At 40.9% G+C, this 26,747-nt stretch overlaps 1 protein-coding gene across 2 annotated transcripts in view; it reads left to right on the top strand.

Moving 5' to 3' along the window:
- Positions 1–24,721, top strand: part of NOX4 (NADPH oxidase 4) — a 113,183-nt gene extending 88,462 nt beyond the window's left edge. For both annotated transcript variants that reach the window (XM_017735992.1, XM_008634937.2), the window contains exons 13-17: positions 2,110–2,229; positions 5,674–5,782; positions 6,359–6,427; positions 8,517–8,617; positions 13,561–24,721. In XM_017735992.1, the coding sequence (XP_017591481.1) occupies positions 2,110–2,229; positions 5,674–5,782; positions 6,359–6,427; positions 8,517–8,617; positions 13,561–13,681 (520 nt within the window). In that variant the 3' untranslated portion in view covers positions 13,682–24,721. The remainder of the gene's footprint in view (positions 1–2,109; positions 2,230–5,673; positions 5,783–6,358; positions 6,428–8,516; positions 8,618–13,560) is intronic.
- Positions 24,722–26,747: the final 2,026 nt, after the last annotated feature.

Genomic DNA, 26,747 nt, shown 5'->3' with positions numbered 1-26,747 from the left:
AAAAGAATATGTCTGTCTTAAGTAAGGAGTGTATTTGTTTTTCTAATATTCTCATCATGCTGGAACTAACATACTTGACATTGCAAAGTTTTGAGATTCTCCAAGAGCACGTTTTTAGAATACTGTAGAGACTACATATACAGAAACAAGAGTAAGCACATTTAGGTTGAAGATGGCTTAGTTATAAAATTTGTTTGCTTAAAAACATTTCCAATGCCTTCTGATGATGTCTGTGGCTAGGCCAATGTCTTCTCCCTTTCTCTCCAGGCAGGACATCAAGAAAGGAGTTTATAAGACAGGACATAGTTAAGGATCAGAGTCCAGATCTATCAGAAAGTTGGTAGTTATCTGTGTTCAATTAAGACACCATAGAAGAAGGAGCCTAGCATATGAGGCATCAAGATGTCAACCATAGCAGAGGTCTGGAAAAAATTTCCTAAGAAGGATCATAATGGCCAAAGACACCCAGACAAGATGTTGTCTTGACTGGTAAGATGATGCCAAGGGTCAGACCACCAAACTAAAAGAAATGAGATCAGACTGAGAACTTAAGTTATGGCTAAAATCCAGCCCTCCAAAGGAATTAATCAGATGAGGTTTGGAAGACTTTGTCTGGGAAAAGAGATGTCTTCTCTGCCTTTAATTCTCCAGCTGTTATAAAGGAGAAGCTTACGCCCTTTCATTAGAAATGGAGTATGTGCAGCTCAGTTGTGCAACAGTACCAGTGTGTGTGTATGAAACTGATGTGTGTTGCAGCTTTTTAGTGGACTCAGGCCAAAGCTTGCTCTCAGTCAGCAGATCTGTGGGCAAATGTGTCTGCTGAGCTGCTGAACATTGTGCCACACTTGGCTCTATTCACCTGTTACCTAAACTGTGCTTATCCAGTGAGTCACCCCTACACAGAACAGGCCTTGAGTAAATGTCCTGTTCAAGTTCTCTTTATAGCAGTTTCTAAAGATGAATCTGCTCCTGAGGTAAGATATGCAGCTGTTTTTCCATAGGTAGTGTATGAAATGTTTTTCCATATGAGTGTATAAAATCTTACAGCCCATAAATTGTGAGCTATCTATGGGTGACCGTGCTCAGATTGTCAGCAGTGTAGGAAAGATCTTGTAGGAGGTCAAACTTTTGAAAATACCTAAAACCGATTTTTAAATTATAGCCAATGTACTATCCAATAGTATCTGAAGTATTAAAAATAGGTTGGAAATGGAACACAGTCTCCTAATCTTTAAAATCAAGTGGACAAAATGGTTATAATATTGAGAGGTATGAGTCAAAGGGGAACAACTCAGCGATTTTTCTCTCTCTTCAGAAAACCTGTATAAGATGAACCTCCTAGGCAGGCCTAGCCAAATTCTTTTCTGTAGATACAAAAATGCTGCTAGCAAGGATTTTTCTTGCTATTTTCTAAGTCCATGAGAGACTTTTCTCTCTCACAGAAGAGGTAGCAGGGAATGTAAACAACCAAGCCAACTGCAACCTTGAAAAGTCTTGTTTATGGTATAGTAGACAATATATTTTGACAATGGATGTTTTAGGATTTTGGCCAATCATCCCAAGGGGTGGCTGATCCTTTGTCCAATTAGACTATGAAGAAAAAAGTCTGTACAAGAGTTTGTAAAATAATTAAATAAATCAATCTTGCTGCACAATTCCTGCCTGCTGGATCTTCTCTCCTCCTCCTCCCTATGGCTGCAGGATACAGTGATAGACCCTAGGGCCTAGGCCTGCGGTAATACTTTTCTTTCCTACATATGACCCACCAAGTCATTATTGTATCTAGTGCAGCCCTTTCTTTGCCCTCTAACACCAGAAAAAATAGGAAGCCATAATCTAGTCACCTCCACTTGTTCAATTAAGAAATAGCTTGTCTAATCATGGAATGTGCCAAGAGATTTTAGATAACAGTTTTTCTTGCCACAACCTGTACATTCATTCCTATCCATGTAAAGCTTTCCAGGAAAAAGATTTTCACATTCTGCATGCCAAGACTAATAAAAATTTGAAACAAATTCTTTGTAGGGTTTTAATTCCAGTTTGCTTTTCTTTCCCTTTCTCTGATCTTAACAGTTTCCTCTAAAAGCATGCTTTTTGCTCTTTATGCAGACTGTATGTGGATGGACCTTTTGGAAGTCCCTTTGAGGAATCCCTGAACTACGAGGTCAGCCTCTGCGTGGCTGGAGGTATTGGAGTTACACCATTTGCATCCATACTCAACACATTGCTGTAAGTGAGCTTAAGCCTTTAAAGCATTTTGCCCCAATTTACAGCAACAGTGCATGTCAGAAAGGCTTTGAGGGTCTTAGAAAACTTCCACTGGTATAAGCTAATGGTTCCTTGAAAAGATGTAGAGGACTGGGATGTCCCTGAAGGGCATAAATCCTCTCATACCAGCTGTGTAACCCAAAGAGTTGTGGCAGAGATGTGCCAGTGATGCACCTGGATGGGGACAGTGTCACCAGCCTTTGTATCCTGCCACCAGCCTAACCTGTGATTAATGTGGTCACAGCCCTTCAGCAAGGCTTGTTCCCCTAGTCCCAACTTAGATGAGGCTGTGTGCTATGAGAGTTTTTGGGAGTCAGACAATTGTGACAATCTTTTCTGCTGGAAATGCAGGGCCAGCTCTCCTGGTTTGACTTTTGTAAATGTCTAAGCTTGATGTTTTAATAGGAAGGAATCAACCCGAATTCAGGTAGCATGCAGATGTTAACTCCATTTGAGAAGTTTAAATTTTAGATATGCATTTTTCTATTTTTTCCCTTCTTGTCTTTTTCTCTCTCTCTTCTTAAATTTTATTTTAATGTAAAGCCTTTCACATTCTATGCAGATTAAACTTTTCACCTCTTGTTCTTCTGTCACATTTACAGCATGGTTCCCACCAAATCTTATGCTGGTGAAATAGGCTTGCTTTTATGATTGCTATTGATTTTTTATTTGCTAGAGTTATTGGTTAAGAGCTCCAGTCACAGGTTAAGCACCCCTGTTTCAAAGGCCCAGTATAAACAGCAGCCAAAGCAGCAAACCTTCCCTGAGAGGCTGAGAGGCTAACTGGCTTTGGGAGGGCTTTACAATGCACAACTAAAGCATTTCTTCCAAGATGAACTTGCCAATGGTCAGGTCTAACTCCAAAGTGAAGTGTGGAATTTAGATGTTGTACACGTTCTTCTGTCCTTAACCTGGGCTGGGCCTGACAGTGCTAAGTGCTACTGAAAGTTATTAGCCTCATGTGTTTCATAGTGCTGCAGCCCCCAAAGACCATCTTGGGCTCCCTCATTTTCTTTTCTTGAAAGCATATGGATCATCCTCTCAAAACCAGGGTAAATTTTTGCTGAAAGCCTGGGGCTCAGGTGGATAAAATGACTGTTTTCCTTGTGATGGATTATCCCTGGTAGTGTTTAGCAGAAATGTCACGGAACACAAAGATGGGCCAGCAGCAGGTAATTAGATATTTTCCTCTACCAGTGTGTTATCAGAGGCTGTAGGAATTTGCACAGACACTGCAAGAAAATGGTAGTGTCCAAAGGATTTTGCAATGTCCTTTTTTCTACATAAAGCCATAAATTGACTTCCAAGGAGCTAATTCCATAACCTGCCTTTGTAGCCACTCTTCCCCTTGTACACTGTACAGTATACAGGGGAATCATTCTGGGGAAAAGTTAACAGTCTTAGTCTGCTTCCCTCCTCAGTATTTAAACATCAACAAGGCACTGGTTTAGTGGATGATCTGCCTGTGTCTTTGCCCTGGCTTGGAAGCAGATATTGGCAGGTATGAACATGCAAACTGCCTCATGATGCCAGCGCTGCAGAGCAGCCAGGCCAGTCCTGCTGTGTCAAGGACACACAGGTCTAGGAGAGGTCCACAGCCTGTCCTTGAAATCTTGTTTCCTGCTCTGTTGTTTTCCCCTTGTATGTACATAATTTGATTCATGCCCCTGCCCTTCCCTCCACTTAGCTGTTGAACCCTATGCCCTATTTTAAGAAATTATAGCGTACTTTAAGGAAAGATAGAGGCTTTTATGCACAAGGGTCTGTAAATAATGGCTGTTATGGGCAGTGTAACACAGAAATATGCAAGAAATGTTACATATAAGTGGTTGTAATGGGGGATTGCACCTCTACTGTGCAATTATATCCTGCTGGAGGTAGATGCAGGCATATGTGTCTGGGGTGCTATTTTAAATCTATGCTGGACTTGTCTGATGAAGTTTGCAGTCCAGCCTCTTTGGCCAGCTGCAGTGTTTCATCACTGAGAGTGGTGTTTTGTTACTGAACTGGGGCATTTCAATGCAAAATGCCTTGCATTTTTCTCTTTTTTTATCCCTTTTTATGGTGAAAGGCACTTAACTTTACTTGCTACTGCTTACAGTTCTCTTGTCACATCTGACCAGATTGTGACCCTTCCTAAGGGCTTGTCTTAGTTTAGGCAGTCAGAAAGGGATGGAGAAAATCCTGTTTGGCAGGTCAGCAGTTTACAAACCAAAAAATTGAAATCAGGACTTGAAAACCACTGTATTCCCCAGTCTGAAAGCACTTTCTTTACTCTCTCTGGGGAGTTTACATGAAAGATGAGTGCTCACTTCTACGTGCTGCTGAGGTGCTGCTGATGTGTCCATCCTTGCCTCTCAGGGGAGGGCTGTGGGGAGGCAAGACACTGGTTGGAGCCATCACTTATATAGATCTATTATCCCTATACCCTTGCTGGATATGCCAGCAGCTAGAGTTTGGAATAAAGCACAGTGGGTCTGGTGAGATGTATCATGAAACTTTTCCCAGAGGTTTGGCTCCTAGGATTGGCATTTGAAGTGCACAGGATATGGCCTTCCCTATCTGAAAATTATATTAGGAGGAAAAGGAGGAAACTGTGCACTGACCATTCCAGTGATCAGAACAACAAAAAACAGTGTTGGCTAACTAAGAAAATGCTTCCTGAATACATGTGCTTTATTTCAACTCATTACTCATCAGGATATTTTTTATTTCTGTTTTCTTTCCCAGTTCATTCAAATCTCCTTCCTTTGTGCTTATTTGTGTTTTAATTGATTTAGAAATCTGACACGAGAGTCCTGTTTTTCTAGATGCAATGCCAGAATCTGCCCATGGCTGCACTTTATCTACCAGCATTTTCTGAAGTCTGTAATGTATCACACAGTTCCATAACACAATGGAGCTCTGATTTGATTTGGTCTTTGTGATTTTGCTACAGTATTAATTATAACCAACCAGAGCCTTTCAAATATAAAGGCAGAATTAAGTCCTGCCATTATTGCATTTGTCAATATTTTCCACTGACGGGCTGCTTTATAAACCTAATAAAGCATAATAAATACACTTGAACTTAGAATGTCTCCTTTGCTTTGAAATAAAAGTTTGATGATGATACATGAATTCATTTTTGCTCCTCAAATCATCTGTGTAGCTGACAACTTCCTAGTGTGGAAGCACTAGTATCTGTGATGGCTGTTAGCTCTGTGCTAGAGATTTAATATTCTCAGGATCATCCAAATAGGCTGTGTTGGTCAATTCAGTGTCTGATGTATCATAGCTTGAAGAGCAACTTAGCAGTTAGCTTCTAATGGAAATTCATGTTTCCATTAATGAATATAAGGCATCCTAATTAATGTTTCCCTTTAAAATTATAATTTTGAACTACCCACACATTTTATTTTCAAGTGACGGCTGGAAATGCTACAAGCTCAGAAGACTCTACTTCATTTGGGTATGCAGGGACATTGAGTCTTTCCGCTGGTTTGCAGATCTGCTCTGTATGTTGCATAACAAGGTAATGGGTGTTGTTTGGAGGGATCCTGACAACTTAAATGCGAGGTATGCCCACACCACACACCTGGCATTCTATACAAGATGGCAGCCTTGCTCAAAACAAATGAGTTCCAGCAGTAGCTTGGGCTGCCTGATCCAGGCTTCATTTGTTTTTGGAGCTGCACAAACCAGTTTGAGTATCCATCGCCAACGTTTCATTGCAGCATAGCCATGTTCCAGTAGCCTGGGCACTTATCTGTGTCCAGACTACTTTATGAGACAGAAGGAGCAGCACGTGCATTCTGGGAAGTTTTGAGTGGCCCTTAGTCATTTGGCTAGTAGACAGATTGAGAAGGGAGTGGGATTTACAATTCCAAGTGTATTTTAAGAGCCATGTAGCTTCCTAAAATAATATTTTTTACACAGCATGATGTGCAATATTCACAAAGGGGTGCTGTGGAAGCACACCCTCTTCATTAAAAAGCTTACTTCACTGATGCTGAAACCCATGTCCCTCAGCATAGTAGGCATAAGTGACTTCACACTTAGATTAAGAAAAAGAATATTATTTCACTAGCTGTTTTTATCATCCTCCCAGCTTTGGCAGGAGAATCGGCCAGACTATATAAATATCCAGCTGTACCTCAGTCAAACAGATGGAATACAGGTATGTGGCCAAATGTTGTTTGTAAACTAAACTAGACCTTGGAGTAATAGGCGATGCAAACTGTCAGTCAAAGGCAGAAGGGGATTACTGCAGATGGTAAAAACAGGAGATGAGGCCATAAACTCGGGTGACTGATTCATTAATAGAGCAAGAGAGCCAGTTCATCCCCACAGCATTAAGAGAGTCTAGTGCAGTACCCTTAACTTGATTAGGTGTGGGCAGAAATCCATATCTTCCTTTTCTAGGAACGAGGTCCTTCCAGGCCAGGCCACAGACCAGACAGTTGGCCGTGTTCGATGGGAAATATGCATTGTTTCTGGGCTAAGAACCAAACCAGAATAGTTCTAGGAACTTGCAAGCTCAAATCTTCTTTTCCCATATATATTTTGAAAGAATCTAGTTATTTTTAAAAGCTTTTTATTTCATTGCCTCATAAATAGATGAAAGGTAGAAATTTCTTGATGTGTAAGACTGAAAATGATACTGAGCTGTAAATTGTCATGTATTGCCAATGACAAGGCTGGGCTAATTCCCCAAATCTTGGCATCTTCTGTAACTATTTATGCTTGCAATCTTCATTTTATGTTATTTAGCCCATAAGCCTAGGTACAAGTCTTTACTGTGCCGTGTCAGGAAGCTTTCCACTGACTACAGGGTGCCCAAAGACAAGCCTGACAATAACTGCAAAACATCAAATGCAGTGAGAAACCATGCCCAAAGGATTTGGATCTGCCTGGTATCAGGTGGAGATAGCATAACGTTCACAGCTCTGGTAGGAGCACAATCCCATAGTTTAAATGATGTGATAGCCACAGTAGTTATGACTATGACAAATGTAATGCCTGGCCAACATATGTTGATTGAAATGGACTGCTTGAAAATGCCTGATTGATGAAGCTGGTGTGTAACTGTTAGGTTAAAATTAAAACTGGAAGCAGGACTGCAATGCAGTGAGGTAGTGAAAGTGAAGTAATAGCCAATTCAAAGGGAGTTTTCTGATACTATATAATATACTACTACTGCATAGTGATATTAATCAAGCAGCTGCTGAATTTATTTAAGTCAGCTTTTTGGTTGAAGTCTTTCTTTAAAGTCACTTTTTTTTTTGTGGCTGTTGAACAAAACTGCCATGAAGCATAATGCTGCTCATAATTGCTCAAGGAGGAGTTAAGTCTCCATGGCCATACAGGTGGTGTGTTCACTGGTGTTAGTCCAAAGTGCTGACTGCTACCAAAATCAGGGCAGTTGCATGTCATGCTCCCTTTGTGCAGCAGCCCTTGTGCCTGTGTGGTAAGAGCCCAGCCTGCAGCAAATGCCTCTTGTCTATAAAAGCCCAGAGGAGGATGAGTTGGCCAGGACTGTGTTTGCATTGGTATGAGGAATGTTCCAGGTTGTTCAGCAATGGGAGGAATGTGGGAGCCTAGATAACATGTAACTCTGCCTCTTGCTGTTGCATTAGGGCACCAAACCCAGGGTTGTGCCCTGCAATGGGAGGGCATTTCACCTTATCAAAATGCTGGTGAGTTAGTGCTCTGGAATGGATTGGGTTCCATCTGGGGAGCAGTTTTGGCTGCTTTCTGCTGTTACAGCTGCTGTTACAGCAGCTCAAAACAGCTGGCAAACTACTCTCAGGGAGAAAAGTAAGATTTCCCTTGTTACTTTTTCAGATGTAGTCATCTTAATAGTTACTTGTACAAAGTTTGGAAAAAAAAAAACTTCAGACAGAAATATGATTTTTGCATCAGCAGCATTTCTTCCAGCTTAGCATTAAAAACCAGTGTGGGAATGAGTAATAGGAGCATGGTTATTGTTTTATGGCTTAAATAAATTGGTTTAAAAGTAATGTGGAAATTAATGAGCAGCTGCATGAGGAACAATGTATAACAAACACCAAGGAGAGCCATCGAAAAGGTACTGAGCAGAGATATTGGTGCATAAGATGGCTGCAGTTCTCATCACAGCTGTGGTACTTGTGCTCAGGTTGTGCACCTCAGCACCCTGGCAAGTCAGCCAATAGCAGAAATGGGAGCCCTGGGTGATATGAGGCAATTTGCAAACCAGGCAGAATGGAGTTTTTTGTTTCTTGCAGAAAATAATTGGGGAAAAGTATCAAGCTTTAAACTCCAGGCTTTTGATTGGACGACCCCGGTGGAAGCTCCTGTTCGATGACATAGCAAAGTGCAATAGGAGGTAAGTGCTTGTCCACTTGAAGGATGCCACAGTTTGATGGCTGGGGATATCCGTTTCTAGCTGTGTTTGTATGAAAATATTTCTGGGCTTTATCTTGCTGAGAGATAGCCTATACAAACGGAAACACTTTTTTTTATACGCTCAAAGCAATTCAGCTTTTCATGAAACTGAGATGTTCAGTGGCCCAGAAAATAAAAGGAGCAGATTTCCATCTCACTGCACAGAGATTGCCTATGTTCTTGTCTGTGGCAATGTCTTACTTTCAACATATGCTGGTTTTTTATATAAAGTTACATTTCTTAAAATTGTTGATTCATGATTTGTAATGCTAGTTTACAAACAGAATTCCCAAGGAAATATTTCAATTACCTGTATTGTTTTTATTCAGAAGATGTATTGTCTTTGGATATTACTAGCTATTTTTTATTCTCTGTTAAGACCTTGCAATGCCTTTTTACTGTGCTAGGAAAGCATATTATGATCTGAAACAAGACAAGTATAAACCAGAAAAGACATGCAATTAGACTGTGGAATGTCTTTGTCCAGATCCAACTTTGTTGGTTGAGTATTTTACCCCCTACTGGCAGTTTATTGCCTCAAAAGCTGATCTGGAAGAAGAGACTGTGTGAATCTTCCCTAGTCCACTTCTGGCAAAGTCAGTGGTGTGGGAGCAAACCCTGCCGAGTAGCTGTTGATCTGTGTGCATCAGGTTGAGAGGTGCTCAGCAGAACTTTCCCTCAAGAACTTTTTGTCCTCTCTTGCACTTGCAAAGTGAAATCTGCCCATGGCTTGTTGACTCTTCTCTTCTGAGGCTAAATATGACTAGGGGACACTGAGGCCCTGGCTCTTGGGAAATACTGAGTGCCAAATGTATCACTGTGGGCAGTGTGAGCTGCTGACAATACTTGTCTTGGATTCAGGTCATAGTAGATGTTGTGAACAGGATGCCCCAAAGGCTGCTAGGTCTCGAGTAGAATTTTCACACTTAGAGAAGGGGTTTAGATTAAGGAACCATGGGAAAGAAAGCTTCAAAGAAAGAAAGAAAAAAAGAAGGAAAGAGAGTTAGAGAACAAAGCTGACTTTCTGGATTCAAAGATCTCTGCATAGAGGACTGTTGACCTTTTATGCTCCATTCTAATGTCTTTTTTTGTTTAACTATGTGAGTGCAGTTTTAAAAGATGAAAATGATGATGTTCCTGCCACTTTCTTCCAAGGATGTAAGAGCACATAATATAGATGAAGCTGTTAGTAGTACTAGTAGTCATCCTTGCTTTTTCTTTTTTGCTTTCCATTGCATTACTCCTAATTAGTCTTCGAGTACCATTTTCTCTGCTTTTTCACATCAGGTCTTTAAATTGGGCCACCATTTTCAAGCAAGGTGTCTTTTAATACCTAAATAATGTTCTGACTCTTTTGATTACCTTGCTACGATCTAGAATTTGTCACCCTTTGTCATATCTTTATCAAGGTTTATACAGCTCTGTACCTATAGATGTAGTTACTTGTAACAATGCACAGTAGTGAGGCCTTTAACAACCTCAGCGGTCCCACAGAAATTTACCTTTTGTAGGTAATTATTCTCTGTATTTCCTTGGATGAGATGGGAACTTCAGTTTTTCCCTTCAGTCCAATTTCCAGGTCTGCTACTAGCTTTATTTCAGTTCTTATTTCTCTGTAACTTTCCGCCTAAGTGTCCCTGCTGCTATACGGAGACCAAAATAACCAAACTAAAGCAAAACAGGTCAATCAAGTTGTTTCCAACATCTGGTGCCAGTGTTCAGGCTTTCACATTTGCAATCATCCCCTTGGGCTTGTTTACGGGCAGCCAAGATATTTTCTAGTTTTTATCTTGTGATTTTAGGAAAAGCTGCACATAAATAAACAGGCAGCTGGCAAAGCTCTCACTGTGTAGCTGTCTGATTGCTGTGTGCTTTGTGAATTGTTGCTGTTGTTGCTGTTTGGGTCCCAAATAAGCAAAGTCCATTTGTAAGTGTCTGAGCTTTGCCAGACCTTCAGAGCGTGACATGGGACAACCCAGCATCAGGTTCCTGATCCCTTTTTTTTTCTGGAAAAGAGGAGCAGACGTATGCCATCTACTGTTCCTATTTCACATGACACCTGCAGACCCAGCAATCTGCGTTGGAATAGTTACGTAATAAATTACTGGTCTCTTTTTTTCATGCTTTTTGTGGGGGAATGGAGCAGCAGCCTTGTTCCCGTTCAGTTGTGTCCTGGATGAAAAGCTTGCACCATGCTCAGTTTGCTTAAGTCAAATGGGCATGTGCTTTCTTCCATGTAGAGAACGACCTAGAAAAAGACATGAATACCGGTAGGAGAAAAAGGCAGGGAACACAATGATACATTTCTCATGTGCTGTAATGGAGAAACCTCTCTCTAGGAACAAACGTGGGATTTAAAACAGGAACATTTCAAGTCCTGTCTCTGTCCTCTCAATGTAGCAAAGTATTTCACCTCTCTCAACTCTTGCTGTTCATAAAATGGATGTAAGAATATGTGCTGACCTGCTCATCCCATAGGAACACTGAGGAGTTACGTGCTTTGTGCTCTGAATGAGTAAATCCTGTATTGAAGTTTGTAATTATTACAAAGAATGGCCTATGGCATCGTTTCCTTAACTGTAAACATGTTAATGGTATTAATGAAGATTTTCAGATGCAGGACTACACAGCTGCCTGTTTTCATCTAAGCCACAAAGTGAGCCTTTGTCCCAAACAAGTGATAAACAGTTGAAGCCCATCAGCTCAGGGTAGGAATGTGCTGCTCTGTGTAGCAGCTTCCCTCAGCCACCTTCCTGCTTGTGTTCCAGCATCCAGGCAGGAGCCAGTTGAGGCAAGGAGGGAGGCATCTGCAGGCAGGGACACAGGGGAGGAGGGTAGATGGTAAGTGAAGGGGTGTCCAGACTAGATGCTGATGCTGGGTATCCTGGGAAGGAAGTCTGAGAGCCTCTGGCTCACTGCACAGGACAGTGACTCCGATGGGTTTCAGGAGACCTCCTTAGCCATGGGTCTCTTGTGTGACTTCAGGCAAATCATTTAACCTTCCTGTGATTCTGATTACTAGCCAAAAATTCTGTATGTCTTGGAAGGATGTTGTTGGGGTGGGAATACACTGGCAGTATGTGCTGCTTAGACATGTATTTACTTTGTTGGCTATTTATATGTAGTGAAAGAGAGAGGGGCAGCCGAACTCTTTGGGGTTTGTTTTATCAGTTCACTGTAGTAATTAGACTAAAGAAAAAGAAAAACAAAAGAACCCCAACAACAACATTAATTCTTTCAATTAAATACACAGTAGAAGACAGAGTCTTGCTGGCAGCTCATGAATCCTTTTTCTCCAGTGTGCGCAGATTAGAGGGAGTTCAGAGTCTGCAAGTGCTGAGGAATCTTGTTTGAGAGCAACAAGCAACAGCGCTCTCATTATTGCTGCAAATTCAGCCACCAGCACAACACCCCTTGCCATTAAAAGGAGTACTGCCAGGACAGGAAAGCTTAATAGATAAACATAAGGGTGAGAAAAGTACGATTTATGACTTTACCATAGATCGATATGAGAGATGCTGTCATTGAAGGCAGTTAAAATCAGCGTTGTAAGGTGCCTGCACAAGGACACCACTGCAGTTACCTGCATAACTTTGTGATGCTTTTCAATGTTTGAGTGCTCAGTTGTACCATGCCAGTGTTGCTGTGCACTGGTGCAGCGTGCACTGCCGTGCTATTCCAGCAGCTGCCTGACACCAGACATGTACACTTGGCAGTATGCGTCGAAGATTTCTCCTTGTATTAGTTCCCTCCTCTCATCAAACACATGCACAGGGAGCTTTAAACTGAGTTTGATTATCCTGCATGTGCTAAAATATTGTATATTAAATAGTTACTGGATAAAATACTGAAATAGTCCAGGAAGAAGGGTCCAGAACCCAAATCTCCAGCCTCTTGGTGAGTGCTGTAGATCACAATAATTAGAGCCATGTTGCCTCTCATTTGCTTTTTCTTCATCCTAGTAAATCTTTAAGATCTTTTTCTAGTAGTAGTGGCACAATTTTAACGGGAAGAGGATGATTTTTTTTTTTCATGGTACAGAAAAGGCAGCACTGCATTGTCTTTCCCTGCTCCTTCCTTTCCCTCTCCTCATCTTTCAAAAAAGGGAAATGGTGACTATTGCGAATTACTCAGTCCTGCTGTGGTGGATGTGTTTTGTTCTGATGTTGGCTACAGTTCTGAGCCCTCAGATATTGTATGACTGTGAGTATGATTTACAGCCTATTTTTAAGGCAACCAGAGAGCAGAACTGTTGTCGGTAGAGGGATGTGAAAAAGTCAGGTTAACTAATGAAGGCAGGCCAAGAGCTATGGGTGATGAACAAGGATCGTACTCTGTGTTTGACTTTTCATAAGATTTCCCGATATAGATGTTTAAGAAAAAACTGCATGCTAATATGAAAGTAAAGCAGTAAAATTACTCTGTTGCTGCCAGAAATAATCATTGTTAGTAGTGCTCTGTTTTCATTAGTGTAGTGAATCACTGTTAGCGACCAGATCTGCTTGTGTAATTTGTGAGTTACACTAAGAAAGTCTTGACAGTAAGACACATTTTAAACAAAAAAGCAATTAATCGTGGAAAAAAAGAGTGGAAAATAGTACTATTTCATCATTTAGTATCTTGAGATTAAGAATAAGCGCTTCTTCCTTAGAGTTGTCTTAGTCAGATAAATAATAGGGTTTGTTGTAGGGATACCTGGGAGAGATATGGTGGCTTCAGTAATACTAACTACATCATCTAGTGAACTGTTTTCACTTTAAAATCCATATGTAGTCAGGTTATGTATAATACCATGAGGCCGGAATACAATTTTGTCTATTATTGGAAGGTACTGTTTATTCACAATGTCATAACTTCCCCCTCCCACCCCTTTTTTTTTTACAGGAAGACCATTGGAGTTTTCTGTTGTGGACCAAACAAAATCTCTAAGATACTTCATAAACTGAGCAACAGCAGCAACTCTTATGGGACGAGGTTTGAGTACAATAAAGAATCCTTCAGCTGAAAGTCTTTTGGACTAGCAAGACTCTCTAGAAGATAAAAGTGCAATTTTTTGTTTGTACAATATAAAAGTTCAGCTGTGGTTTAAACAGACAGAAATGTACCAAAGAATAGCACAAATGTTTTTATTTATGATTATTTAAGACTGATGGATGCAGCAGTATACCAACAAATAATCAGTGCTTTTACTCAAATGCACTCACACAATATTTGTGGTGGGAGTGATTCTTCGGATTTGTTTCTGTTAATTAAAAAGTGCAGAAGCTGGGGAGAGACGCAATTGCTTTAAAAACTGATGGAAGAAGAATCTGTGGAACATTTGAACTTCTTCCACTTCAGTCCTCTGAGGCTGGATCAGTAAATGAAACCCCAGGTTAATCCAAATGGCAAAACATAGTGTATTACAAAGACTCTTGCTTTTGTTGGTATACAAATCTTATGGCTTTGGGGTGAAAATACTCCATATTAAAGATTTTATTATACATTGCAGAACTGGGATTCTGTATTTAAAATATAGAGTGTTACTCTTGCTAGTTTACTTCTGTAATGAAGTTAACCTAAGGAAAAGTGAGCACAATTTCGTAGCACCAGTGGGCAGCCTCTGCTGTGATGCTAGTCACAGCCTCTTGGCAAGCACGCATCTGTACGTGGAGAACTCTGTATCTCGCATCAGTTCAGCATTCAAAGAGTTTGCAAAATAAGTATGATTTATGCAGCCATAAAGATGGAGCAAGAAATGTGATGAACAGGAGCAGACAGGACCTGAAGTTTTATTACACCACACACTCAATGTGGAAGTTGCACTCACTCCGCACTCATGCCCTGAATGTCAAATACTTCCAGCTTTCAGATGCTCTGACTGATTATTTTACAACACAGCAGGTTGAAATCCAGTTTTAGAGTTCCCAGAGCATGTTTGGTTGACTGTGATCCTTTGAGTATCTTCCCTGGAGCCACCCTTGTTCGCCCTGGTGCCACTGAAAGCAAGATGAGACCAGATCTACAGCAGGGTGAGAATAAACCCCTCAGCTCTGTGGCTCCTTGGATGATGTGTGCAGATAGAAACCTTACAGGAGCTGCAGTATGCTTTCAGTATGTTCCAGAGAGGAAGATCTGAAACATCCAAATTTAATCTCTCTTCCCCTTCTCCTCCCCACAGCTGTTTTCTGCCCGTAATTGCCATGGGAGAGCTAAAGGTTGAAACTGGTACTTCATAACTTTTTGGTTCTGAGGAGCACCTTTTTTTCCCTGTCCAGATAGCCAATCCAACTTCCTTTATTTCTTCTTTTCTCCCTTTTCCTTACTTTGTTGAGATGAGGGCATTTAAAAAGGAATCAGACAGCTGGCATAAATAGGCACCACTCTAGTGCCTCTTAATAGAGCAGCATCACTTCAACATGCTGAAAACCTTCCCCTTGATCTCCAGCAGGAGCTTGGGAGCAGTACAGAGTAGTGTTTGCAGCATACACAGGCAGAGGCTGGCCTGAGAACTCTCGTGCCTGTGATTCACCTGTATCTAGGGCAGTGCATTTGATTTCATTTACATCTGTCCAATGAAGACCTTTTTTATTTTAGTGGGAAAGGCACTAAATTTCTGCTCAGGACACAAACTCTGTACAGAAGTCTGCAAGTATCAGTGTGAGTGTTCAGAGGGAAGCATTTTTCTGGTAGGTGGTATATAGGCACGGTGTACGTGTAACTAGTGAGAATGAGTTTGGTCTTTGCCTTGGCAGCTTCTGCTCAGGAGTTGCACTCAGTGAGCAACAGGGTGGAGGTGCATCAGTGAAGCCACATGGGAATGTGTTCCTCAGTGTCCAGACTTGGCACTGAAGTCTTTGCCTCTGGCTCTGCCCAATTTGAAATTCAAGGAGGAAAGAAAGAACCAGAGACAGACGAATTCCTACTGATGAGAATTCTAGAAGTAGCCCAGATGAGAGAAGCTAAAATAGAAATGCAGTGTGAGATGGGAGCCTACATTACAGCTACTGATTTTAGATTTTTTCTCTTTGAGGCTGGAAGGACCATTATTTTCCTACTGGATCTCCTTCATCCATCACTGTAACTGGAGGTGTGCAGCAAAGGATTAGGGTTTTTTTAATCAGTAAGATTTATTATTTATCTAATACTCCCTGCATAGATGTTATAATAAACATAAAACTGTTGGCAAAATGCACAGATACTGGATATTGTAGGGTGCGCGTACTTTGTTTCCTGGCTGTTAGTTTAAAGCATGATTGAAATCATGCCTGCATCTGTTATCCACAACCAGAAAGTGATCTTTTCCTCTAGTTTTGGGATCTAGTATCTCATGCTTTTTAAATACAGTTTAGAGTCATCTAATCACTATGTTGTTTGTGGTTTCCCATCTCCTCTGACAGATATCGGCTCCATTACCATATAATGAGCAGCTAGTTTTGCAGTTAGCTCTGTGCTAAAGCAGAGTATATTTTCTGGCTCAGCTTCTGTATAGGTAACACTTTATAATTAAAATAGTAATGCTAGTACTGTGCTCTTGTTCTGCATTGTAGCAGGAGTTGATGCTCCTTGTAGGCATGTTAAACACATGCTGTTACATTAAGCAGTGCTGTCACAGCAAGATCTAAGCAGATCCAGGCTGTCCTCTCTCTCTCTGTGCTGTATCTGACTCAGCTGACCCACCTGTAAAACGAGCTCTGGACTATCTGCCTTTCTGGAGTGTTTTGAGGCTTAACTAATGTTTTGGGATCACTTTAATGCGCAAGCAGTGAAAAGATCTAATTGCTATGCAAATATACTTGTGTTTTGTTTTGGGTAAACCTTTCTGTTATTGATTTGACTAATCGCTAGACCAGGTGAGGAAGAGTTTGAGGAAAGTCTAAAAGCTTCAGTTGCTTTTTTCTTTTCCTTGAGCTATGCTTCTTTAAGAGAGGCAAAAGTTTTAAGCGTTGTTGAGTGACTGTGACTTGGCTACAGGAGTGGCAGATATTATGATAAACACAATATTTCTACAGGCTGTGTTGTCATTGCTCTTTCTGAGTGTCTCTCCAGCTTGCAAAACAGAGTCAAGCCCTCTTTTAAACTCCATTACTTTTTTCTCTGTAAGCCAAGTGTGTGTAAAAATATAACTCAGTGCCAGACAAGTAAGTGAAAGCTGACAGCACCCAATTCCACATTTGCAGATCAACTGGATTTACATAATTGAGCATCACTTTGCACTTTAAACTGTGTCCTGTGAGTCTGTGATAAGTGTCCTGCTGGCAGGGGAAGGATCCTGCCCTGTATTCTTCCAGTTTTCACTCAGTCTTTCACAAAGCTGCAGACCTCTCAGTGTTTGCTCAGCAGGATCTTTGTGTTTTATTCATCAGATTTGTTTCAGGACTCTTTTTTTTAGACCAGGAATGTTTCCATACTGTGATGGGAAACCAAACCCTTTCCCTGCAACAAGAATCCAGCCCTTGTGCAGCAGTGTGGGACTTGAGGCTTTACTCAGCTAACAGCAGGATTAATCAGATGTATCCAAGACCTATTCCCACATCACTGGGATTACTTGTGTGAGTAAATTCCCACTGCCACAACAAAGAACAGCAGAGATGAGCCCTGATGTTGTGTGGGAAGGCCTGGTGGGGAATGACCTTCACCACTGAAGTCTGCAGAACAGCCTGTCCCTCCACAATGATTATTCCAGCCCTGAGTTTGAAGCAACACTTCCCTGTTCCAGTATGTGGTACTACTACTAGTGTGTGAGTTCTTCCTTGGTCTTTTTTCTGCTCTTCTAGAAGGCAGAACTGAAAGCAGTGTGAGGTCACAACAAACAAACAACCTGGTCTGGGAGAAGACACCTAGCTGATGACTGCACTGCTTAGGATAGAAAGTTTAAACCAAATCTATTTTTCTGCCAAATGCTGATTGTTTTGCCACAACAACAGTTGCTGTAAAGGAAGAATAGATAAACCTTCCCTCTGGAGACTTCTGCCTACACAGGCCTGTTGTGAAGATGTGTGTGAAAGCACTGCACACCTCCTTATTATTAGGGTATGCAATGATAGAACAAGGGTAATGTATTTGAACTGGAAGAGGGCAGATTTAGTTCTGATATTAGGAAGGAGTTCTCTATTGTGAGAGTGGTGAGGCCCTGGAATGGGTTGTCCAAAGAAGTTGTGGCATCCTTAAAAGTGTTCAAGACCAGGCAGGATGGGGCTTTTAGATCTGGAAGATATCCCTGCCCATGGCTTGTGGGTTGGAACTAGACAATCTTGAAGTTCCCTTCCAACCCAAACTGTTCTCTGACTCCATGATTCCATGGTTCCTATTACTTCAGTTTCCACTGCATCCTGATCTCTGGCTTGCTCGCTCAAATCTGAATCCCTGTGGTTTTCTTTGATTGCAGATCTTCATCTACCTTGTTTGCAGATGTGTCTTGCAGGTGAGAGTACTGCATATATTGGCACCCATGCACTGTCTGATCTAAGCATGGAGCAACCTGTGAGCATTCTTCACAGCCAGTGCAAGTGCAGGATCTGCCTATTTGCTGCTAATGCCTCTGGTGCATAGGTGGCAAAGAGATTTGGAGCTGGCTGAGAGGGGGCAGATAATGCAAGGAGCAGAGCAGCCATGTTGGGAACAGTAATTCAGCTGTAACAGCCTAACAGCATGGTTTGGTAGGACTTGGAGAATGGCAGCCTAAGAGGAAAACCTCTACTCCACATTTAATGCACCAGGTTATAGTTTCAAACCACAAGATGTGGCTTAGGGGAAGCAGACATGAGGCTAAAGAGTCATTGCCTTAGCAGTTCAAGGACTATAAGTCAGAGACGATAGTTATTAAAATTAATATTTTAATAGTTATTAAAATGCAGTGTTTACTTTTTTGAAAAATAACAGACCTTCTAGGGAGATTAATTTTCACTTCAGCCTGGAAATAATTTCATAAACTCGCCAGTTTGATATAAGATAAGGTGGGTCTGTTCTTCTCTGGATTATGCATCCAATTTTTCTGCTGATTTTCCACCCCTCACAATTTAAACCAGTTTTTATTGTTTTAGCAAAGAGGATTTAACAACAAGGTTTAATCAAAATGCCATTGGTGCCTGTGCTGAGCTGAGGTTTTCTGCTATGAATGTACATTTTTCAGATATATGTATATATTATATAGCTGATGACTCAACTGTGAACAGTGATTTGGGATTTGCATTGTTTCTGCTGCTGGTGTATTTCATTAAGGCCACTATAGTGATGCACTGGCAAAATGTATGGAGCTGAAATGAGACTCTTCATTCCCATATAGAGCCTGGTATTTTAGTGCCTGTACTAACCACAGTAAATCCTAGAAACACTTAAATTTCCTTTGTAGGCACAGTAGATTAATTAGCATATTTTAAGGTTAAAAACCCTGAGTCCTCTGGTGGACTAGCATGTATAATGAATGCTCTGACACAAAGGTTTTGAGCAACAAATGCTTCTCCTTAAAGGGCTGGATAAGGATGTGTGAAGGTTTAGTATCCTGCTAATTGTATCACCCGTGTTGTAAGGGGGATGGGATCCGTTCTAGTACCGCCTCTGATGTTATGAATATCTCTAAACTTGCAGTGGATCCTCAAGGTTTGCCATACCTGAAGTGTTATATTCTCTAGAGGGATCCTATTTGTAAGACACAGGTGCTGGATCTGTACTAAGAGCAGTGGATCTGTCCCATTATTACATGGGCGCAGAAAGAAAGCTGGAAAAGGCCACTTGTCCCGCTCATAGATTGCTTCTTAACAGAGCCCTTGGATGAGGGGATAGGCTGGTCCTGAAGCTCCAGGTAAACTGCTGTCAACCAAGGAGCAACCCAAGGAGGGCAGGAGAGGATGATGAATGCCAACAATAAACAGGGTAAAATATTTTCTACCTGGGAGCCAAGGGGAGGGAGGAGACATTCTTCTTAGTTTCTCAATTTTAGAAATTAAAGCAAACGCCATTTTCTAGATGCAGATACAGAGTCTCCCTGGGAGTTGAGAGCTAAAGTATGCAAAGACATTGCATTTCTGTGCAGAACTCAATGCTAAAGCCCAGAAGAAAACTAGTATATTTTAGCAAACACCCTGGAAATAAGCAATTTCTTTGAAGCAAGCCCTTTACTCTTTCAAGTTAACCTATTTCTAAAAAACATCTACCTCTATTCTGCAGCTGTGGAATTGGGAAATAGCTTTACCTGGTAACTCCTTTTCACCAAAATACTGGAGTGTAGAGTTCTCTGTGTCAGCTGTAAGTAGCTTTGACAGTTTGATAAATAAATTTCATGTTTGTTGCTGCTGACCCTAGGAAAGGACAGCCTTGAGGATGAGAAGCAGTGTTACATAAATGTCTAGTGCACATAGCATCGCTGAGCAGGGAGACGCTGCTGCATCTCTTTTGGTGCACCAGTCACTCATTAAAATTCTGTCATTGCAAGGTCACATTGCTCATCTCATATTCTGCAACCCTGGGGAAGGAATTTGGATGAGAGGTGGGGGAGGAAAAGCAAAAACTTCCTCCTTGTACAGTAACCAAGAATGTATTCATCGACAGCAGGGCACTTATTTTGATTTCAAAAGAGCATGCCATTTCTTTTTCAGGGATAACGGATTCCCTCCTGGTGCTGTGTCATGGTGTTTGCATGTTAGAAGTGTAACACAGGGATAACAGGTGGCTTCCGAATTGAATAAATAACGCCTCTGAGCTTTTGCTTCTCCCTTTAATAGTCTGAGAGAAATGCAAAATACCAGAGAGCATATAGAGTGGACTGTGTCCCAAGCTGAACTCGGCACAGTCTGGTTAGGAATGCTGCACAGCAGCTCTGCAAGCTGCTGGGAAGAGGCAAGGCCAAGGTTGTGGGTTTGATCTCCGGATGGGCCATTCACTTAAATGATGATTCTTGTGGGTCCCTTCCAGCTCAGACTATTCTGTGATTCTGGGTAATTGTTCTAAGGAGAACACATCAGTGATAGATGATCTGCAGTCAGAAGCTGGCCAGGTCACCACACTGGCTGTCCCATCTCTGAGCCATGATGAGTCAGAGCAAGTCCTACGTATGCTTTGGCAAAGGGAGACTCAGGGGCTCTTGGACTGAGCCTGCAGGATTAGACAAAAGGTGGTTTAGACAGAGCTGGACGAGCTTCCAGTGTGCACTTTCAAGCTTGGAGCTGTCATACTTGAGGGTGAATTGTGTAGGCAATGAGCTGGTCTGACCTTTGAGTACAGTCACAGTTGTATGGTTAGCTGAAGGTATGGACATACCCTGTGTATTTCTCTAGCTTTGTAGAAGCATATTGCTAGGGACAGGGAAGCAGGTTATGTTATCGTATCTCATTAGGTGTTAGATGCTTGAAAGCATGTACTGGCTAGAACAGATGAGGATGGTGAATGCCAGCTTCCACCCACAACTGAATATACCCTGCCCATGTTTGCAGCAGTGTTCATCAAGAATAAATGGCAAAATGTCATCAGAGAAGGCACAAGTGCTGTATTTTGCTTTTACTGGATCAGAGCAACATAATTAGCTGTTAATAGATACTTGCTGTGAATGTGAAGATTCACCTATGACATTATTCTTTTTGGCTGCTTAAGCTCTAGTAACTGTTTGATACACACTTTTTGACAAAAACATAATGCCCCAAAGCTTAAAAACGTGGCTGAGATGGAACTTGGCAAGGGATCTCCTCCTGATAGTGAAATATCATTGTCTGTTGGAGCTGGGTGCATTTGTGCTTCAGTCATCTTGGTCTGCTCCACCACCATGGACGATTAGAGGGAGCTGAGCTTTCAGATCCATCTCTTCCCTCTGTGTATGACCTCAGCCTTCATCTAGAGGTGTGTTTGAATCTTTGGATCATTGGATACATCATCACCCGTGTGTCCCATAGTCCTTCTTTTGGGCTCTTCTTCCCTCCATAGCACAAGAGGCTTCTTCCACCCTGTGTTTCCCATAACTCAGGAAAATGCCACTTTGGGAAATGCAGAGGGCCTCAATTTTAATCACGGTATACACCAACCTTTATAATGTTCCTGGTGTACACAATCCAATGGGGTTCTTGTAGTCACTTTGATTAGCATCAGGGAAATGAGGGGTGCAGCATCCCAATGCTGGAGATGCTTTTGGCAATGACAGGAGGGGCAGTGCTACAAGGGCAGCTATGTAGAAAAGGGGAAAACTCATAGTAGCAAAGATTATGTCATCTTCTGTATGAGAATTGGGGATTTGGTTTTGTGAAAGTCAGATCACTTGTGGCTACCACTGAAATTAAGTCATGCTTCTGCTTTCACATGTAGGCATTTCAGGATGCTGGGCAGTGATGGAAAGGGTTTCTTTTTTTCAATTACATTTGCTATTTCCATACAGCTCCGGCTTTATTAATTGCATATGATTTCCTTCTTTCACTGATTAAACATTTCCTCGCCTGGTTTCTTTGCTTCTGGGAGCTTGAGAGCTCATTGTTTATAACAGGGAAAGAATAAGTATTGTGCTGTTAAGCAGACAACTCCCAACACATATGTTCAGCTCTGCCTCTTTGAGAGGGAGGCCCTGGTGCTGCTGTGAGTGCAGAAGGGCAGAGCTTTCACTTAGATTCAGATGTGACAAGGACCCTTTTCCAGGCTTCATACATTGATGAAGCTCTGGGCTTATTAATTAGATTTTTCTGAAACAGGTACCCTTAGTCCAAATGTGCCAGGTTGTGAAACCCCTACTTCCACTGAGTTTTTCTCTCCCTGTGTTCATTCTGATCATTTGCAGGAGCAAATTTGATGAAACACATTTGGGTAAGAAATGGTTCTCTTGGTCTGTGGTAGTTGAGAAGAAAAGTCATAATTGGGGTATTGGCCCTCAAACTGATGTCCAAAAAAGTATTTTGAATGGCCCAGCTATATTAGTTCCACAATGTTTATATGGGAATTTCTTTCAAGATCTATGATTTCACATTGTTTTATATAAATCTAATTTCATTTTCAGAAACAACCAAGCAAAAAAATCCCAAATATCTTTTTTACATCGAAAATGCTCATATGTCAAAAACACGTCTGTTTTGAAAGAATTCTTCCAAGATTCTTAGAAGAAGAGTAGAAACTAGCTTGAAAAAACTCTTGTTTTCAAATACCAAAGCATTCTTTGATTTTGTTTTTTTTTCTTTCCAACCTTCATTAGTGAAACAGTACAGTTCAAACTAAACAGTAGTACCACAGTCTGAGCTTCAGCAATTCGGTATCTTCCTTTTAAAGCAAGACCTCTCTCCAGGATCATGTCTACACTGTCATCTGAACCTTCAAGACAATGTCTGTAGCAGGTCTAGACTTGGGTTGCTTTGAGGAAGAAGACATGATCCATTTTTGTCTTACTTTGGGTAGTTATTTGGGACTCAAAAGCCATGTGAGAGTTTGGTGTGGTAAACAAACAGGAACTGGAGCCACTGGTGCAAATGTGAGTATACTGAAAAGACTGTTATCCCACTAGACAAGTTAATTAAAGTCCAGTCTCAGGAAGGAAGATGTGGGCCACAAAGAAAATTCTTGCCATACATAAGATTTGGAAAAAGGAGTAAACTAATGTCAGCTTTCCAATTTTTTATTTTTTTAAATGAGCCTTAGAAGTAATTATTAACAGTTAACATGTATAATGTGGTAGAAAAATTAATGTCTTTTCTGTAGCTGTGGGTCTTGACTTTTTCACTTGTGACCACATTCTTCCCTCACTCTTCCCTGTCCCAAAAGAAAGAGACCAGAAAATTTGTTCTGAATTTCCAATTCTGTAATTACATATCTTTTCCACTAGAGGTGAAATAAAAATAATTTATTAAAAAGGAAGGCAACATTTACTTCTGATATCTCTGTACAATGTACAAGATAACCATTTTGGAAAGTATTCATATAAATGTCCACAATTTTGAGTACTCAATGTTCTTTTCAGAGGCGCCTGTTTATATTAATGTAATTTCACTCTGTTCTTATGTTTTTGTAGCTCAGGATGTGGTACAATTCTTTGAAGAGAAATATCTGCTTAGTTTCCAAGTGGAACAGAAAGCAAAATTTGGTCCCAAACTTTCATTTGTAAGCTTTTCACCCATGCTTGACTTTAAGAATAGTACTTACTGGGTTTGTGTCTATGACAAGTCTTGTCATATGAAACAGCCCATTTTGTAGCCTCAGCTTGCTGGCCCCCGGCACAACAGAGGAATTGTGTTTCACGGACTGGAAGGACTTAAATAGGTCGCTTTTGTACCTGCGTGCCTGATAAACCTTCAAAGAGTAAGCAATAAGCGTTCTGACTCTTAGTTCCACTAAAATGAAGGAAAATTTTTACCAATTATCTCTATAATAAGGCAGAGCTAGAAAACGGATAATTAAAAAAAGTCCTGGATTTTTATTTTCTGTTTTATTTGGGGTTTATTTATTCTTCTCTTTTTCATGAGTCATGTGCAGAACTCTTTTCCCATAGTGTCCCTTTCTTAGTTACAGAGTGTTGTGAGGGTAGATGAAATCCATTGGCTAAAAAAGGGCTCAGACAGGGAAGAACTCTTGAGTTTTATCCCATGTTCTTATGGAGCTCCCCTACAAACTGGTCACTCTGTGTAGGATTTTCAGTGTAACATGAAGAATTCAAGTTCACTGTCATTTTTTATACCAAACTGCATTAAGTTTTTTTCTAAAATCCCATCTTCTTTTTGACTACCAGTAAAATGGGAACAGTCACACCAGAAAAGAGTTTAGATTTGCCTGGAAAATAGTCCTTCATTTCAAATTTGTTTAGTTAAAATACAAAATCCTGATTGCAGTATGGAAAGGAGCCTTCTTTCCCAAAATACTCGTCTGAATTAGCCATTTTATCTTAATGGCAGTCCTGACAACTAAAGTATTTGGCTGCTGAGTTCTTTTGCTGTTCAGATGTTACTTTTACATTCTGTTATATTAGCAGATCATCTTAATGTGATTTTATGTCTCTTATTGTATTTGACAAAGCACCATATGTTAATACATCATGTAATTATGGCACTATACTCTAAAGGTATTTACTTTACAGGAAGCTTCATGACTTTGGAATAAACAACCATTCCAAGACTGAGCAAAACATGGTTGAGTTGCTGTTTGTGACCTGATTTCAATTAATGATGTACTGGCTTAATCGTGGAAGCACTGTGTGTGTGCATGTGTGCATGTGTATTACTGCTGGTAGGGGAGGCTGGGATTTCACTGCTTAGCAGAATGGACTCTTTGTGATGCCCTAAACTTGCTGAAACATCTACACAGGGTTCACAGATACGCTGCAGGAGAGCCAGACTCCTCTGGCACGACAGCAGGAGGTTGGGTAGGATACCCAAAGTACCATAACTGTACTAGGCACCCTTGTTTAGCCACCCAGAGTCATTTTCTGCCTTAGAACATGAGAGACGTGCTTACTCTGTATGTATCTGTGGCTGTGAGACCATCTCAGAAGCAGAATACATTACCTCATCCTCATCATCTCACACGCTGGAATTTAGAAGAACATCACTCCTCTACACTGTCTTTGTTTAGAGCACAGTGGAAGGAGAAAGCAGCATCTGCCTTACCCTAACCCATCAAAATCAGTGATGAGCAAAGTTCCTTCCCATATCAGAAGCGTGTAGAAATCCTTCCCACCTGTGACAAGTATTTGGGTGCCTGACATTGAAATGTGCTCTGGGAATTTTCTTTAGTCTGCTTGCTCTGGTGAAGCATTTCACAGTGTGCTCAGACCATGCTGCTTTTGATAGCTATTACTCTGAGAGCTGCTATTTTATTATGATCTTCAAGACACTGCTGATTCTACAGTAAATCTGCAACAACTGGTTTAAAATTCATAATTGACTTCCCAATAATGTGTTTAGGGGTCTTTTGGGTGCCCTGCAGACTAAAGCACCCATTTCCATGCTGAATGTTCTGGTAGCTGTCCACCTAATCTTTTCTGCATTTGGCAGGGTTGTGGGTTTTTGTAGCAAAACTACACATCAAACATGGATTAATACAAGTATGCAGACTTCTCTGAGGTTTTTCAGAATTGTTAAAAGTTCTAGGTAATTTAGTTTTGAGAAGTGAGTGTACTTAGTTAAACTGCATCTATTGATCCCAGGGTTGTATTTTTTATTTTCTCATTCCAGAGTGGTGTTGATACAGTGGTGGGAAAAGGTACCATCCCTCCAGAATGAGGAGTTTAACTGCAGCGAGATAAAAAAAAGCCAACAAAACCCTGTATATTTCTTCTCATTTATTTTTAGTTGTTAAATTAAAAACTAATAGGGAGGGCTAACAGCTCCATTTTAGAGAAGTTCCTGATCTGTGTAGCTGCAAAAGGTGTTTATTTATACTAAATGCAGGGTCAGTGGCAGGCAGGGCAGAGTTACCAGAGGAAAAAATTTATATTTTCAAAAATTATGATGGTGTTTTCAATTAAGAGGAATGTCCTTTCCCACTCACCTTCCCCTGGCCAAGTAATGAGGTTTGGCAAAATGTGTTTTGGCTCTTGAGCTTTGATTTTCTGTCTGATATTTGGAGAGTTTTTATGGGAAACTATATATTTCACAAATGCATTTGATCAAGAGAGAAATCTCATTGCTCATGCAAGAAGATTATGGAAAGGGGAACAGAAGAATTTTTTTTTTTTACAAAACCTGGCTGAAAATGCTGATGCAAATAATAAACTCTCCTTACAGTGAGCAACATAGTATTGCAGTCTGCTGTTTTCCTGATGGAAGAGAAAAGCTGCTTCCTTCTCCCCACAGCACATTACAAGCATGTGGATGTTACAGGAGGACTGAAGAGTAGCACACGGGAATAATTTGTAATCAATGCAGCAACTTGGATTGTTTCTCCTGAAAACCCATCATCCATCATTTTTTGTAAGCAAGATGACTTCAAATAATCTGCATTTCTCATCTGTTTTCCAACTCCTCCCAAATTTAATTCCTATGAATGGCTCCATGATTTATCATTTCTCTTTCTGGTTTCTTGTTAGGATATGCATAAGCATTAGACTGAGCTTAGTAACAGTGTGCTTTTTAATCTGAAATTGTGAACTCTGGATTGATGACTGGTCATCTGAGTAACCAGCAGCTTGTCTTCCTCTCCAA

The sequence above is a fragment of the Corvus brachyrhynchos genome, unplaced genomic scaffold, assembly GCF_000691975.1.
Source record: "Corvus brachyrhynchos isolate BGI_N302 unplaced genomic scaffold, ASM69197v1 scaffold44, whole genome shotgun sequence".
NCBI lineage: Eukaryota > Metazoa > Chordata > Aves > Passeriformes > Corvidae > Corvus > Corvus brachyrhynchos.
Note: the sequence above shows the minus strand (reverse complement) of the source record. Positions and strands in the feature narration are given on the sequence as shown.